Source organism: Silene latifolia, chromosome 4 (genome assembly GCF_048544455.1).
Source record: "Silene latifolia isolate original U9 population chromosome 4, ASM4854445v1, whole genome shotgun sequence".
Taxonomy (NCBI): domain Eukaryota; kingdom Viridiplantae; phylum Streptophyta; class Magnoliopsida; order Caryophyllales; family Caryophyllaceae; genus Silene; species Silene latifolia.
The window spans coordinates 24,252,162-24,268,905 of NC_133529.1; the positions used below are offsets into that span (position 1 = coordinate 24,252,162).

The 16,744-nt window shown below is 36.7% G+C and overlaps 1 protein-coding gene across 1 annotated transcript; it reads right to left on the minus strand.

The window, feature by feature from the left end:
* Positions 1-728: 728 nt before the first annotated feature.
* Positions 729-9,023, minus strand: LOC141653281 (calcium sensing receptor, chloroplastic). Its single transcript, XM_074461002.1, has 6 exons — positions 8,657-9,023; positions 8,326-8,571; positions 7,481-7,673; positions 2,092-2,233; positions 1,471-1,602; positions 729-1,059 (listed from the first exon to the last, which is right to left on the minus strand). The coding sequence occupies exons 1-6, from the start codon at positions 8,894-8,896 to the stop codon at positions 831-833; spliced, it is 1,182 nt and encodes a 393-aa protein (XP_074317103.1). The 5' UTR covers positions 8,897-9,023; the 3' UTR covers positions 729-830.
* Positions 9,024-16,744: the final 7,721 nt, after the last annotated feature.

Here is a 16,744-nt window from a genome sequence, read left to right on the forward strand (position 1 = left end):
GTATCCGTCTATACGTATAGACGGATATTGTCCGTCTATAATGAGAATTTGTGATTGGATATTTGGATTATGACATTAGTAGGTGAGCATTGGACGAGGATTAGGCAGAATAATTAGTTACGGATCTGAAAATAATTATACGCATTTGTTAAATCCTACACACAAATTTACTCAATCCTACACATTTTGCCTCTTTTTTCCGATAAGTTGTGTGAGATCGTCTTACGCGACTATTTGTGATGATGAAGCGAGATTAACTTTCTTTTTAATAATGAATATATATATATAGTAGAGTGAATTATTATTAATGACTAAAAGGATTGATAAATACCCAAAATCTATGCTCAAAATACACTTGAATATTTCACCTGAATGAGAAATTATCCGATCTATGATGAGTCATTGACAGGTCTAATTTTTTTGGCTTCATGCTACATTATTGGAATTCAAAGTTTCAAGATTGTTGAATTAGTCGGAATTTTTAGATTAATGAAAGTAATAAACGGTTTGGGAAATACTAAATCTTCTCTAACATGGTGTTTTGAATCTCGAAAAAAGCCCTTTTACTCGATGATAACTTAACATGTGAAATTTCAGACAAAACGGGCACAATTCAAATCCGGCCACACGGAAATTTGGATGGTCCTAAGAAGTTCCAACTTCCAATCCTAATTATTTAGCGAAAAGAACAGTAGCCTTTTGATTTAAAAATGAACCTTGAGATATCAATAGAATGGGCATCCCATTTACATGAAAACAGACTTCTTTACAAGGAATAGAGCCAAACCAGTGCAGTAACTAAGAACAATTCCGACCTTGACCAATGGCAACTATTTGGAGCCTGGAAGCAATCTTACAGTGGAACTGATGGTGCCAGTGCGCCCTGGGATAATACGAGATGGTGTAAATATCTCAGCAAATGAGAAATTGTACGACTCTGTGCCCAACCGGCTTTGTGACCAACCCTTGCCTCCCGAGAAACCATCTCCCATGATCCAGCAGTTTTTGAATCCTGCACTTGTCAATGTTTTTGCAACTATTTTTGCAGAGTCTGAATACCTGCGCCGAGAAATTAATGGTCAAGAGACAAATACCAAATCACAAAGGACTGCGCAACATTACTCCCTGCCTTGAAGGTAAAGCTGTCAAATGGGTTAAGCCATTACGGGCAGCGTTTGGCTTAGTGTGCCACTATGAGTCAGTTTCAGTCAAATTGTTTCAGTTCGTCATTATCAAGGTTTTAGCTATTTGATTCTCCTTGGCGTCATTTTTATATAGCATCAATTCGGGTTTCTTTCGTTTTAGTCTAATTCGGGTTTGAGCATGCTCAACTCAGATCAGGTTATTCAGATAGGATAAGGAGACTGGATTTAGGCAGCCTTGCCCATGGGTGGACAACACACTGGATCTATTTTCATCACGGGACATGAAACATAAAAGTGCTGACAAGTGATAAGCCAGATAACATACGAGTCCATGATGACGATATTGGAGCCCTTATTTAGCCGTTTTAGATATGATATCTTCAATGCGACTATCTCAGCTTCAACCTTCTTTGTATTCTTCACTTGGCTTCTTACCTTGCTTGCTAGTTCTTCTAACCTGTGAATAGAAGATAAAAGGGTCAGATAAGATAAGACCATTTCTTGTAAATTGGGTCAGTGGGATTCAGACAATATGCATCTGCTACTGCTATTAGGTACTCATTCACCCTACAAGAAATATGAATACGAGTTTACTTGGATGAATTCATTTGCTAATTACTGCCTTCAGAAATGGATCAGTCATTTCAATTTACGAACTACACTTCAAAATTATATGACTGCCAATTTGCCAAGCCATGGTTGTTGTAGAAGTTAAAAGAGTATTACATACAAGCATACAACTGAAAAAAGGCATATCCTGTGCCCTGCTAACACTTGAAAGAGATGTAACGGACACGTCAGTACTAGCTGGGTTTTAAGATTGGCCCCTTTTGCCTAGGTTCGGAGTGAAGATTGGTGGTTGAGATGGTCATTGAATCTGTTTGTTCTTATAAAAGGCAGCTCTGCTATTTCTAGTAATGTAAACAAGTAGTACTAGTTTACTTACGGAATTGCAATCATCCGGTTTTTGGCACTTGGGGGTAGCAATGGAATGCCTGCCTTATTCTTGTCTTTTTCTGATCGAATATCAATCAAGTAATAGTTTTGCGTACACATCATGTCCAAGGTTTGCGCAGGTGTAAGTCCACCTGGATAATACAACGTATCCATTAGTAACGAAAAATTAGTAGTACAGAATGTTTAGTTTTCAACCTCATGAACTAATAAAAGGAAATGTCAGTTATATACAGGAAGTCTAGAATGAAGAACAGCATTTCTGCTTCTAATCGAAATTTTAAACTTCAGAAATCCAATATCATGCAGGAAGGATCAAGAAACTCTAGAAAAGTAAGGACCGACGTACAAACAATCAGACCCAAATCTGGAAATTTCAGCTACTAATACACAATATTAGACGAGAATATTGTGTGGCATAAGCACAATATTCTAGCCTATTATATTGGGGATTAGTTGCTATATTTTAGTATATTGTTACTAGTCTTTAGGAGGTAACAAGATCAATTTGTGATCACCTTTGTAATATAAATATTGACTGGCATATCAATAAACGTAACACACAACACAATTTACATCATTCTCTTCTCTTCTCTTCTCTGTTTCACGTTTCCAACATGGTATCAAAGCCTTGTTTAAAACCCTAAAATCTTAAAAATACTCGTTTTTTTTTATTTTCTCCTTGCCATGACTGGCGGAGATGCTTCACATACGGAAACTTCCGTTCAAAAAATCGATCCTCTTTCACCCTTTTATCTTGGCTCGGGTGATCTTCCCAGCCTCAAATTATCACCTATTTTGTTGAACCATCGCAATTATGATAATTGGAGTCGTTCGATGCGGATGGCTTTAAAATCGCGTCGAAAGTTTGGCTTCTGTGACGGTTCCATTAAAAAACCCACGGATGATTTTCTTCTAGGGCAATGGGAAGTTGTTCACTGTACCATCGTCTCTTGGTTACGGGCAACTATTGATACCGCTGTTCTGGAGAGCGTGCCATACGTGGAGGACGCGACTACTATGTGGAGCGATTTGGAGGAGCGTTTCGCCGTCGTTGATGGTACGTCGATTCATTCCTTAAAAACCGAACTCGGTGAATGTCGGCAAAAGAAAGGTATGTCTGTTACCGAGTATTATGGTAAATTAAAATCACTTTGGGATGCGCTTTCTATTCATGAACCTCCGTTTGCTTGTGAATGCGGTAAGTGTACTTGTGATATCGCTGGTAAAGCCGTTAAGCGCCTTGATAATGAAAGACTTCATCAATTTTTTATGGGCTTAGACCGTAGTTTGTATGGCACACTTCGTAATCAGCAGTTTCAACTCGTCCCCTTGCCCTCCCTTAATCGTGGTTATCACGCCACTCTTCAAGCCGAGCACTTGCTTTTGGACGAGACACCGCCTGACGTTAGTGACATCGTTGCCTATGCGACTCCTGGCTCTTCTTCCCGTACCCCTGATGAATGGAAGAAGGTGCGAGAAAAAGAGAAAGCCGAACGCCGTAAACTTTACTGTTCTCATTGTGAGGTTTATGGTCATGATATCAATTGTTGTTTTATTAAAAGCCAAATCTTTCCGGACTGGTGGGGTAGCCGGCCTCGTACTTTGGCTGAAATGCGTCGAACAGAAGTCGGGAGGTACCAAAGCACGGGCACGGGTTCGGGTTCGGTAAGCTCGGGCTCGGGTGGTACGGTTCATGCCAATGCTCTCCAAAATATTCCTTCCGATCGGTTATCGGGTACGTGTGTCTCTTGGATAATAGATACTGGCGCTTCTAACCATGTAACAGGTGACCTCTCTTTATTTACGGATAGCATGGTCATACCGCCTCGTGCTGTGGGTTTACCGAATGGGAAGCGGATAATGGCCTCTCAAATGGGGACCGTGAAAATTAACGGCTCTATTACCTTGCGTCGGGTTTTATTTGTTCCTCATTTGACTTGTCATTTAATTTCTGTTTCTCAATTAACGGTCGACTATGATTATATGTTGCAATTTACTAAAGACCGTTGTCTTATACAGGACCGTTCCTTGAGGAAGATGATTGGAGTTGGTGAGCTTCGGGATGGACTGTTTATTTTGTCTTCAGCGGATGATACCGATGCAGCCGTGCATACTTTGGCTACGACGGGGTCTTATGAGCTTTGGCATCGTCGACTTGGTCATCCGGGAGGCAATGTGGTTCAATTTTTACCTTTAGCTTCTTCTTTTTCGGTTAATAAAAACTTGGTGTGTGATGTGTGTCACCGAGCCAAACAAACTCGTGCAAGTTTTAATTTAAGTGAGAATATTGCGTCGGATATTTTTAGTTTGATCCATTGCGATCTTTGGGGGCCGTATCGGACTCCTTCTACTTGTGGTGCTAAATACTTTCTTACGATTGTGGATGATTGTTCTCGATCAGTTTGGGTTTATCTATTACTTGCTAAGACAGAAGTTACTAGTGTGTTTATGCAATTTTTATCTATGGTACACACACAGTTTTCTAAACAGGTCAAGGTGGTGCGGAGTGACAATGGCACGGAATTTAATTTTATGGCGGATTATTTTTTTAAAGGCAGGCATACAATTTCAAACCTCACGTTGGCACACCCCAGCAAAACGGGCGTGTTGAACGTAAGCATCGTCACATTCTTAATGTGGCCCGAGCCTTGCTTTTTCAGGGACAACTTCCGAAGAAATTTTGGGGTGAGTGCGTTCTTACTGCCGCCTATCTTATTAATCGCACTCCTTCCAAATCGCTTGGTCATAAAACGCCGTATGAGATTTTATTTGGCGTGTCTCCGTCTTATCAAAATATGCGAATTTTTGGGTGTATTTGTTATACTCATAATCAACAATCTCGGGGGGACAAATTTGAACCACGTAGTCGGAAGTGTATTTTTCTCGGGTACCCCCACAATAAAAAAGGATGGAAAGTACTTGATATTGAAACCGGGTCTATTTTTATTTCTCGTGATGTTATCTTTCATGAGGAATTATTTCATCACTTTGATGATACGGACAATACTCCTAGTATTACTCCTGATGACCCAGTTCCTTCCCATGATGACCCACCCGATCTTTGCCACGACCCGCACCCTGCCTGCTACCGCCGACATTGTCACTCCCATCGAGCCCCTTGACACGACACCCGAGATCGACACGGGTCCGAACCGACGATTGTTCCGTCGAAAATATTGTCGGGGTCATCGCTTGAAGTTTCCAAATTCTCGATTGCAAGGCTATGTTCTCGACTATAAATGGTTCGTCCACACCCGACTCACCCGACTCTCCAACATCTCCCTCGTGCACGTCCATGCTTTAGCTAATTTTGTCAATGCGATAAATTTTCTACTCGCCATAAGACTTTTTCTAGTTTGCCATTACTACGGGTGTCGAACCACATTCCTTCAAAATTGCCATACAAGATGATGGGTGGTGTAAGGCTATGAAGGAAGAAATTGTCGCACTTGAGTCCAATGACACTTGGGAACTTACCGAATTGCCTCCTAATAAGAAAGCTCTCGGGTGTCATTTGGGTCTATAAAATTAAATATAAGTCCGACGGTTCGATTGAACGATTAAAGGCCAGGCTTGTTGTTTTCGGTAATCACCAAGTCGAGGGGCTTGACTATGGCGAAACATTTGCTCCCGTTGTTAAAATGGTCACCATTCGCACTTTTCTAGCTGTTGCGGCTGTTAAGAAATGGGAATTACATCAAATGGATGTCCATAATGCGTTCTTACATGGTGACTTAGACGAAGAAGTATACATGAAATTGCCTCCGGGTTTTTCTCGCGGTCACGATGGCAAAGTTTGTCGGTTGAAGAAATCCCTTTATGGCTTGCGTCAGGCACCACGTTGCTGGTTCTCTAAGCTCGCAAGTGCCCTTCGTCGATATGGTTTTCGGCAGTCTTATTCCGATTATTCCCTCTTTACTTATTCCAAGAATACCATTCGTTTACATGTCTTAATTTATGTGGACGATTTGGTAATTGCGGGTAATAATTCCGATGCTATCTTAGCTTTTAAAGGATATTTGCACCAATGCTTCAAAATGAAGGACTTAGGCCCTCTGAAATACTTTCTTGGTATTGAGGTCTCTCGGAATTCGGATGGCATTTTTCTTACTCAACGAAAATACACTCTAGACATCATCACTGAAGTTGGTTTATTGGGAGCCAAACCCGCTTCTACCCCTATGGAACAAGACCACAAACTTGCCCTTACTACTTCTCCGTCTTATGGGGATCCCGAACGTTATAGGCGTCTCGTTGGTAGGCTTGTCTACTTGGCGGTTACTAGACCCGACCTCTCCTTTTCCGTTCATGTTCTATCGCAGTTTCTTACTAACCCACGAGAGGCTCACATGGAGGCGGCTTTAAGGGCCGTCCGTTACCTTAAGGGCAGCCCCGGACAGGGAGTTTTCCTTCGCTCCAGTAGCTCCTTGACGGTCTCTGGTTGGTGCGATTCGGATTGGGGTACGTGTCCTTTATCTCGCCGCTCTGTTACCGGGTGGTTTGTTTTTCTTGGTGATTCTCGTGTCTCGTGGAAGACAAAGAAGCAACATACGGTTTCTTTATCCTCAGCTGAGGCCGAATACCGTTCTATGGCCGCTATTGTGTGCGAGCTCAAGTGGCTTAAGGGTTTGCTAGCTAGTTTGGATGTTGATGTTTCGGTCCCTATGCAACTATATTGCGACAGTCAGTCCGCGATACATTTAGCTCAAAACCCGGTCTTCCATGAGCGTACTAAGCATATCGAAATTGATTGCCATTTTGTACGCGACGCTATTACGAGTGGCCTTGTCAAACCGTTCCATGTTTCCACTACTGAGCAAGTCGCAGATATTTTTACCAAGCCTCTTGGGGTACGACAGTTTCAGTACTTACTCCGCAAACTGGGCATTCTCGATCTTCATGCTCCAGTTTGAGGGGGGTATTAGACGAGAATATTGTGTGGCATAAGCACAATATTCTAGCCTATTATATTGGGGATTAGTTGCTATATTTTAGTATATTGTTACTAGTCTTTAGGAGGTAACAAGATCAATTTGTGATCACCTTTGTAATATAAATATTGACTGGCATATCAATAAACGTAACACACAACACAATTTACATCATTCTCTTCTCTTCTCTTCTCTGTTTCACGTTTCCAACACACAATGTATTTAAAAATCGCCTATTTCTTGCATATGAAAACTGGATTGAGTTTTGGGTTGATTGTTGCAAAAGATTATGCAACCGTGATTTTTTTTTTTTTTAATGTTGTTCGTGATTATTATAGTTTGTGACCCCCACATCTTTTATCAACTTGCATTTCCATCTAGGTCTCATTACATTATCCATTGGACGGAGGAACTATGTATTAATATTCAAAGAAAAACACAACTTACCTTTGTATCCACGAAAGTTAAATGTGATCGCAGACCATACAGAAGGAAAGAGTAGGTACGCAAGGAACAATCCAGCTCCAATTTCTGCAATGAGAGCAGGGTCTGAATTTGTGATAGTCTCAACAGTTGAAGATGCTAAGGGTCTCACATCTTCTATTACTTTACTCGTCTGTTCTGCAGCGCTTGTTACATTCTGTCACCACACAAAGCATATTTATCATTTTGATTCCGGTCACAGAAGCAAACACTAAAGAATTCAATTCACCCAGAATTACATGCAAAAGAAAAATACTTAATGATATAACCGAGCTACTAAACTCCCTAATGGCATCTACTAGATTACTACACAGTATATGACAGGATTTATGAATTAACCATTATGATCTACGCGTTTAAACACATTTCAAAGATCTAATCTGGTTTACCCTAAGTAATACGCCGACAACACTACCTCACGCCTCAAAGGCAACAAGAACTGACGGCGTAAGGGTATCAGAAATGTAGGCAGCCTTACCTTGCTGTTTCAGATGATCCGTAATGAAAACTAGGCGGAAAATTGTATAGAATGATGGCTACCTTATACCAGTTTAGCGAGTCATTTTGCTTTATTTATCATAATCCCAAACCAAAGAATAGTGAGATTAGCTCAACTGGAAATGGGAATTCAGCTATAAGTAGTAAAAGAATTTCAATTATAGACTACCAGCAACTAAGAACATCTTCTTGTGATCCCATTGTAAGGAGTTTAGAGTTCGAAGCATGCTACAGATATGTTAGTATGTTACTATTTGAATTAAATACTCTCCCAAATATTTTGGGAAATTCGAGGAAGTATGAGTGAGTACCTTAGCAGCAGTTGTGACGGATTCAGAACTAATCCCAGAGCTCTGCATAGCTTCCTGGGCTTTCTTAGACGCTTCAGAAAAGACAGGAGAAGCAGCATTGAGAGCCTCTTGCCCAGCCTGCTGTACAAGGGGAGCAGCAGCATCTATAGCCGGCTTCAAAGTTTCTACTACAATCTGAAAAACCCGCTGTGCCGTCTCCAGAACCTCCGAACCCACTTGCTGAACTTGATCAATTGTTTGCTCTGCCTGCAAATTTCAAGTTTTCAACCAAATTACATCACAATTGTCTGAAATGCATAGCAATCAGAAAGAAATACATAAAGATGCTTACTTGGGTGAGTGAAGAGACTAACTGTTCTTTAGGAAGAGTGACAGCTTTTGCTTCAATGGGAGTTGTGAAAAGGGTTAGTAAAGAAAGAGAGGTTGAGGTTGGAAACAACAGAAATTGAGCTGGTTTAATATGTATCTTTGTTGAGTTTGATTTTGGTTTTGAAAGGAGGATTTTATGGGGAGATGGAGATGGAGGAAGTGAAGGTTTAATGGAGGAAGAAGCTCTAACAGCCATCTCCATTGCCAAATCACTCAACTTTCTGCTTTACTCTCAGAAGTGAGTGACTGACTGAGTATGTGAAGGTGGTAAGTGCAGAATGTTTGAGTGATCCTTAATTTACTGATGCCAATTGAATGGCTCCAATTGTAAACAGAAATTGGCTGGATTTCCAACTTGCTTTGTGAAAGGATTTCATGGTTGGCTACTTGGGCCACTGGGTTAGTGTGACTTATGAGTGGACTTGGCAAACGGGTCGACCACATGTCGGTTGTTGGCCGGGTCATTTCGGGTTTAAAAGGATTCACGTGAGAAGTCAGAACGACTCGGGCAAGGTCGTACACGTTCGGGTCATTTTCCGCCAAATTATTATCAAATTATTTAGAGATAACAACAATGGAGTAAAGTTCATATAAGTCCCTTATATGTTTTGAATCCTTAAGTCTTTATTATAGCCCTTGGATCATCCAATATGGATGGTAGAGATTGAAACAAAAAAGCATTATTAACACTAATTTATCACTCTCTCTCCTACTCATTTTAATTAATCACTAACATAATTAAACACTAATAATTCACTATATATATTTTCAACTCACCTACTTCTCTCTCATCTCACACATTTTACTACTCTTCTCTCTCAAAACCCAAAAAAAATAAAAAACCTGAAAAAATCAAAAACCCAAAAAATCCAAATAAATCAAAAACCCAAAACCCAAATAAATTACTTACTTTTCTCTTCCTCTACTCACCACCACCGTCCACCACCTACAACCACCACCCTCACCACCACTGGCCACCGTCGCCCACCACCACCACGCTTAGATTTTTAAATTTCGTTTTTTTTTTTTCAAATTTAGTATTATAATGAAGTACATTTTTTTTTTGGTCGATTTTTTGGTGATGGTTATGTTGTCTTTTTTTTTTCCTACAATATTCTTTAAATTTGTACCTTTTTACTAGATCTATATATGAAAATGAGGAAGATTTAATTTTTTTTTTTTAGAATTAATGCCTCTTTTTAGTAGATCTACACATGAATATGAGAAAAATTTATTATTAATTTTTTTTTTTTTTTGTTGGTGGTGGTGATATAATTTGTTGTTATTATTGGTGTTGTTGGTGGTGATAGTATTAGTTGTTGATTGAAATCTTCTAATAAAATTAAAGATACACTTATATCTATGGACTAAAGTTATACTTATCTCCATTAAAATTACACTTATCTCCATTAAAATTATATTTATCTCCATTAAAGTTACATTTATCTGTATGGACTCAAATTACACTTATCTCCATTAAAATTACACTTATCTGTATGGACTAAAATTACACTTATCTCCATTAAAATTACATTTATCTCCATTAAAATTACACTTTTCTCCATTAAAATTACACTTATCTATATGGACTAAAATTACACTTATCTCCATTAAAATTACACTTATCTATATGGACTAAAATTACACTTATCTCCATTAAAATTACATTTATCTCCATTCACTTTTCTCCATTAAAATTACACTTATCTCAATTAAAATTACACTTATCTGTATGGACTAAAGTTACAGTTATCTCCATTAAAGTTACACTTATCTCCATTAAAGTTACACTAAAGTTACATTTTTAATATGGACTAAAGTTACACTCCATATAGACTAAAATTATACTCGCAATGGGCTAAAGTTACACGATTTTGGACTAAAGTTATACGATTTTGGACTAAAGTTACACGATTTTGGACTAAAGTTACACAAATTTTGGATTAAACTTACACAATTTTTGACAAATTTAGACAAAAGTTAGACAAATAATTTATTTTGTCATTGATAGTGTATAGTTTTAATTATTTTATGAGTGTAATATAATTTAAGTCCTTGAGAGCATAACATTAGTCATGTTAAGTCATTATTTAGTCCTTGAGAGCATAGCATTAGTCATGTTAAGTCATTCTTTTTATTAGTCAGGTTAAGTCATTCTTTGAGTCATTGATAGTGTGTAGCTTTAATCATTTTAGTCCTTGACAGTCCACTAAGGTGTAATTTTAGTCTACTAGAGTGTAACTTTAGTCCATGATGATGTAATTTTAGTTCACAAAAAAAAGTGTAACTTTAATGGATAAAAGTGTAATTTTAATAGATAAAAGTGTAATTTTAATGGAGGAAAGTGTAACTTTAATAATAGAGAAAAATGTAACTTTAACAGAAAAAATGTAACTTTAATAGAAAAAAGTGTAATTTTAATGGAAAAAAGTGTAATTTTAATGGAAAAAAGTGTAACTTTAGTAAGTGTAATTTTAATAGAGAAAAATGTAATTTTAATAGAGAAAAATGTAATTTTAATAAAAAGATTTCACAAAATTAAACAAGATCTAAAATTAAACAACTTCTTGAGATCTTTTTTTAGATCTAAAATTAAACAAATCATATTTTTTTTTCAAAAACTAAATCTAAAACAAAAATCACAATTTCTTAAAAAAAAAAAAATAGATCTAAAATATGCTAATGTAAATAATGTACACAATAACACTAAAAAAGTCACATACTATATGACTAAAATACAGTAATTGTTTTATAAAAAAACCACATTTAGTATTTATTTTTAGAAAAGAGTCACATCTCCACCATCACAATAACACCATACACAACTTTACTCAGGAAAAAAAAAAATAAACAGAAATTTCAGATCTGACCGGAAAGAAAGAAAGAAAAAAAACGAAAAGGAAGGTGACAGCGTGGTTGGTGACGGTTGTTAGAAAAGACTCGCATCTCCACCATCACAACACCACCACACACAACTTTACTCGAACGAAAAAACGAAAAGGAAGAAAGGAGGAAGGTGGCGGCGTGGTGGTGGGATGGTTGGTGACAATTGTGGTGGGTGTGCGGGTGAGGTGGTGTGTGATGGGTTGGGGTGGTGTTAGTGGGAGAGAGGATGAATTATTTGGGGTGATTTTATTGGGTGATTTTTGGAGGTTTTTGATTTATTTAGATTTGAGAGAGGTGAGAGGAATGAAATTGTGTGAGAGGTGAGAGAAATGGATGAGTGAAAAGGTATATATATTTAATTAGTGGTTAATTGAGATGAGTTAGTGATTAATTAAAAAGAGTAGAGAGAGAGAGAGAGAGAGTTAGATTAGCTAATTAATCTTCATTTAGGAGGTTTGATCTAAGCCACCCATCTTCAAGGTTTGTGGGTGGACTTAGATGATCCCATTACACAACAATGAGTAACAATATGGTAAAGTATAAAATCGATCATGGACTTCAACTATCAGCTTAAACTTTTGGTTGAGATGGTTTCTTGACACAATAAACACTTGAGTCGAATCATATTGAGCGGGTCAAGTTCAAGGCCTTAGTTTGACAATTCAGGTGTCGGTCAGGTCAATTTTGTTAGGTCTACTTGTGCGGTGAGACTTAAAGTAATTGAGAGTTTTGACCTTCTTTTGAAGGTAATTAATTATCTTTTTAATCTTATTCAGTTTAGTTCAGTTATGGTTCATTTATTCATATTCAACTCGGTTTCAGTCAAAAAAAAAAAGAGGATATTATGTAAAATATAAGGATTTGACATATACTCTTGTTCAAATTTTCATTGCCTTTTGGTCTCAAAATGCCTAATGAGTTATAAAATCGAGTAACCTAATTACTGATGAATAAATACTTTTCACTCCTAATAATATCATTTTAAAATAGAAAATTAGATACAAAAATACGGGCAACATAAACTATATGTCAAGATACAGCTCACTCATAATAAAGGCACATGTGAGTATCCCACATTGGAAAAAGAGGAGAGGGTTGTTTATCATATAAACCAAGAAGTTACTCCACCCATTGCCAATTGGTTTTGGGATGGAACCTCCTTGGACTTATAAGCCGAACTCTCTCTCCTCCATACGGGTGCGGCCCAGGCCCGATAACGGAACTTATCACTACAACCCCTCCAATAATCAGACGCACGGCATTATCCATTTGTTCACTTGTGTAAACTACCGCAAAAAATTGCAAGAATGTCACCCCATTCTCTACTCAAATGTATCATATCACCCAATTAGTCTTACTTAAGACGGATAACATCCATCTTAAGCTTAAGACGGGTCGGGTTGTATCATATTGTGGGAAATGGTAGGAAAATGGACCATGTGGTTATTGCGCGTAGGTAGTAACTAGTCAGTATGTAGGTAATTGAAGTGACCATTCCTATTAAATAAATAAATAACTTTACCTTCCCAATGCATATTCAAAAGCACATTGAGACTGATGAGAGAACACAATATTTTCAAACAAAATAAAAAAACCACTCTCTTTTCATCTCTCTAAAACATCAAAATGGCAAAATCAAGAACATATTAATCTTCCTCCATCTTCATCTTCATCTCCATGCAAATTCATCTTCATCTCACCTTATAAAACCCTTTATCTTCTATTTTCATCCTCTCAAATTTTGGTTACATCTTCAGAAAATCATGAAAAAGACAATTGCAAGATTTGATAGTTATGTTGAAAGTTTGCTTTATATTTCGTATTTTTTTTAATTGTTAACAATATTACCGAGATTCATATATAAAACTATTACTTTTGTTCAAGGTATGAAAAAAATCAGTATAAAAGAAAAATCTCAGTTTTGTTTTCCCTTTTTGTGGCTGTCTTTGTTCTATCAAATATGATTTGTTATGTATTTTGTGAATTGAAAATTGGTAACATATTTTTTTTTTTGTGATGATAACCCTAAAAAAATTGGTTATGATTAATATTTGAAAAACTGTTCGTACAAATTTTCAGAATGTATTGATTTTAGTTAACAGTTATAACCAAAATAAAAACCCTAACTTATGAAAAATCCTAAATCTTAAACATCAAAATTTATAAATTAAAGAAATGGGTAAAAAAAAATAAGAACTCACAAAGTGAATCAAAGATGAAAAATTGTACAAAGATAATTACAGAAGATGATTATTAAAGCCAATAAGTTAACTAATTGTTAAGAAAAGGTTGAAGATAAATGAAGTTGTTGATCTAAAAAAATAAGAAATGAAAAAACGGAGAAAATACAAGAAAAATAATAGTTGTTAAAAAAATGGTGAAGAATAAAGAAGAGAAAGGGTACACAGATTTGTAGATCTTAGTATTCATACTCATATTACACAAAATCTCATTTGTGACGGCACGTATCCGTCACTTTGGAGTGACGGATACCATTTTCCCTCACAAATGACCCAAATAGAGGAGAGAGGGAAGCACATGGGGGTGCCCCCACCTTGTCCCCCTATTCGTTTTGTGAGTGGCATTATCCGTCACTTGCTCCGACCCGTCTTCAGCAAGACTAATTGCTCATATTATTTGTAGATCTTCAAGGTTCAAATTATAGTAATTTTTTTTAAGGAGAGAAAGGGTAGACAATTTGTGAATTTGCTAGAGAAAAATAAGAAAGAGAAAGTGTTGGAACTCTAAACTTGATGAAGAAGAGGAAAAAGAAAAAGCCAAAAACTAACATTATTTTATTTAAATGGGTTAATGATAGGCAATATGGATTTTGTTTGACCCGTCTTAACATTTCAGACGGATCCTTCCATCTGAAATAAGAATTTGTGCATATCACCATAACGCTAACAAATTAAAAGTCCTTTTCCAGCTCCACAAAGAAGGGTAGAAGGATAAATTATTTCCTACCCACAATTTCTTGTGCAAGTTTGAGGTAAGGTTAGGTAATATCTCAACTTCATGTAATCACTATCATTTTTTTTTAGAAAAGAACAATTCATTAATAGAACGTCATACGCCACTTACAAAGAATAAGTATAATCGAAAACAAGTCTAATGGAAACCAAAGAAAAATAATTTTCTTATAAACTAGGATCTCAAAACAGCATTTTACAATTCGGCTCGTCCTATTATCGCTATCTTCATGTAACTTTTGAGGGGATCTTTCGTTTGATTTATGAGATAAAACTTACCTCTGGCTGCTTCCAAAGATTGTTTGCAAATCACTTTTACCCTTTGAAAGAACACGCTGCAAACCATCTTCGAAATATTACTGATGAAACTAACCCCACGAATAAATGGAAAAAGCCCGAAATAAGGGACGAGAAAACGATTTCCACCAAAAGGGAGACTTGTAATCACGCGATAGGATCCTCTCCAGTACCCTCAAAGTACTGGAGGGTCTAGTTGTTATCAACGGACAAGATTCCTTTATACTTACAAATCCTATGGCCGATATTATTTATAATTTTCATTTCATTAATAAAAGAAAAATACGCCTGCATATACTCACACCTTGCTACCAACACAAATACCCACCCCCTGAGACCCAGGGAAAATCACCCTACCGTCATCTTTGCCATACCGTCATCTTTTCCGAACCGACACACCGAGAAGCCACTATTACTCGTCACTTATTTTCATCTCTCCCATCACCAAACCACCACCATCAAATCTATGTTTAGACACTCATAAACCGTCGCCGTAATCGTCTCAATCAAAGTAATAGCTAAGTCGCGTCGGAGCCGCCTTGAATTTCCACCTCTTAATAATTCGCCTCCTTTAAAATTAAGTTGGATGGGAGAGATGATGATGATGATTTATATAAATTCATGATTAGAAAGTAAAAACAAAATATACTTTTGTTATTAATTAATGTGGTGTGAAGGTGGTTGTATTGAAATGGAATTTGAAGAAAATAATTGGGAGAACTAATGGAGATCACAAATTCTTGTTTCAGACGGACATTTTTGGTCTTATTTGCCAGACGGATAAAATATTGCCATTTTTTAAGAAAATGTAACCAATTAATTCACAAAATGTTATGACTAGAGGTGTCATTTTTTACACTGAAAATGATATGAACAATAATGGTAACATGTTATAAAAAAATAACAATATTTTATTGTAAAATGATGACATGTTACCCGTCTTATTTCAGACCAAAAACAATGGTCTTAAGAAAAACGGACCAAATGGAGATTGAGAAGGAAATCTGGACAAAAAAGGGAGAGGAATAGGAGGAAAATAATCTTGGCCTTTGATTTTTGCATGTATCACGTGGCCCCTGATAAAGCATGGTACTGGACCCTCCAGTCCTTATAAAGAACTGGAGAGGAGCCGAGCTCTGTAATCACTACTCCTTCAATTCAACTCCACTTTGCAACTTTCTATTATGCGCACTATTCACAAGCGGACTTTTAACTTCAATTTTCTCTCGATACATAAGTGAAAATATATTCGTGTGGGATCTTATTTGATTCGTCTTTAAGAGTACATTAAAAATATCTTTTATAATTTTTGCAAATACGCAGCTAATGATATTTATCGTGTAAAAGTTGCGTTGACAAACGTGATAAAAGAAACTTAAAAAGTGGAGTTGAATGGAGGAAGTATCATTTAAAGTTGAAGATAAAACCAAGAGTGTGGTGGACAATACTTGTCATTTTTTAAGTTCATTAATGTCAAATAACATCCAACTTGAATAAATAAAACAAACTTTTTAATATTGTAGTGTATAGGCATTTCTGATTTTATCACATCTATACGGAATATGGCCATTTAAACAAGAATTTATGATTCACAAGGACACTTGTCATTTTACAAGTCTAATAGTAGGACAAAAAAAAGAAAAAAAAAACATAGACCAAATGCCCAAGCTGGAAAATGTTGGCCAGAAATTTAAGCAGAATTAAAATGCAAGCTTTAAGTTCTCATTTTCTTAACATAACAAACACAACCTAAAAAAAAAAAGTAAAAAAAGAAATGTAGACAAATCTCTCAAGTCTTCTTAAGACGGGTACTTTCCGTCTTAAACTCAAGACTCAAGACAGGTGAAATACTACCAAATAATGGTAATAAAGACAAAACACTTGGCATTTTCTAA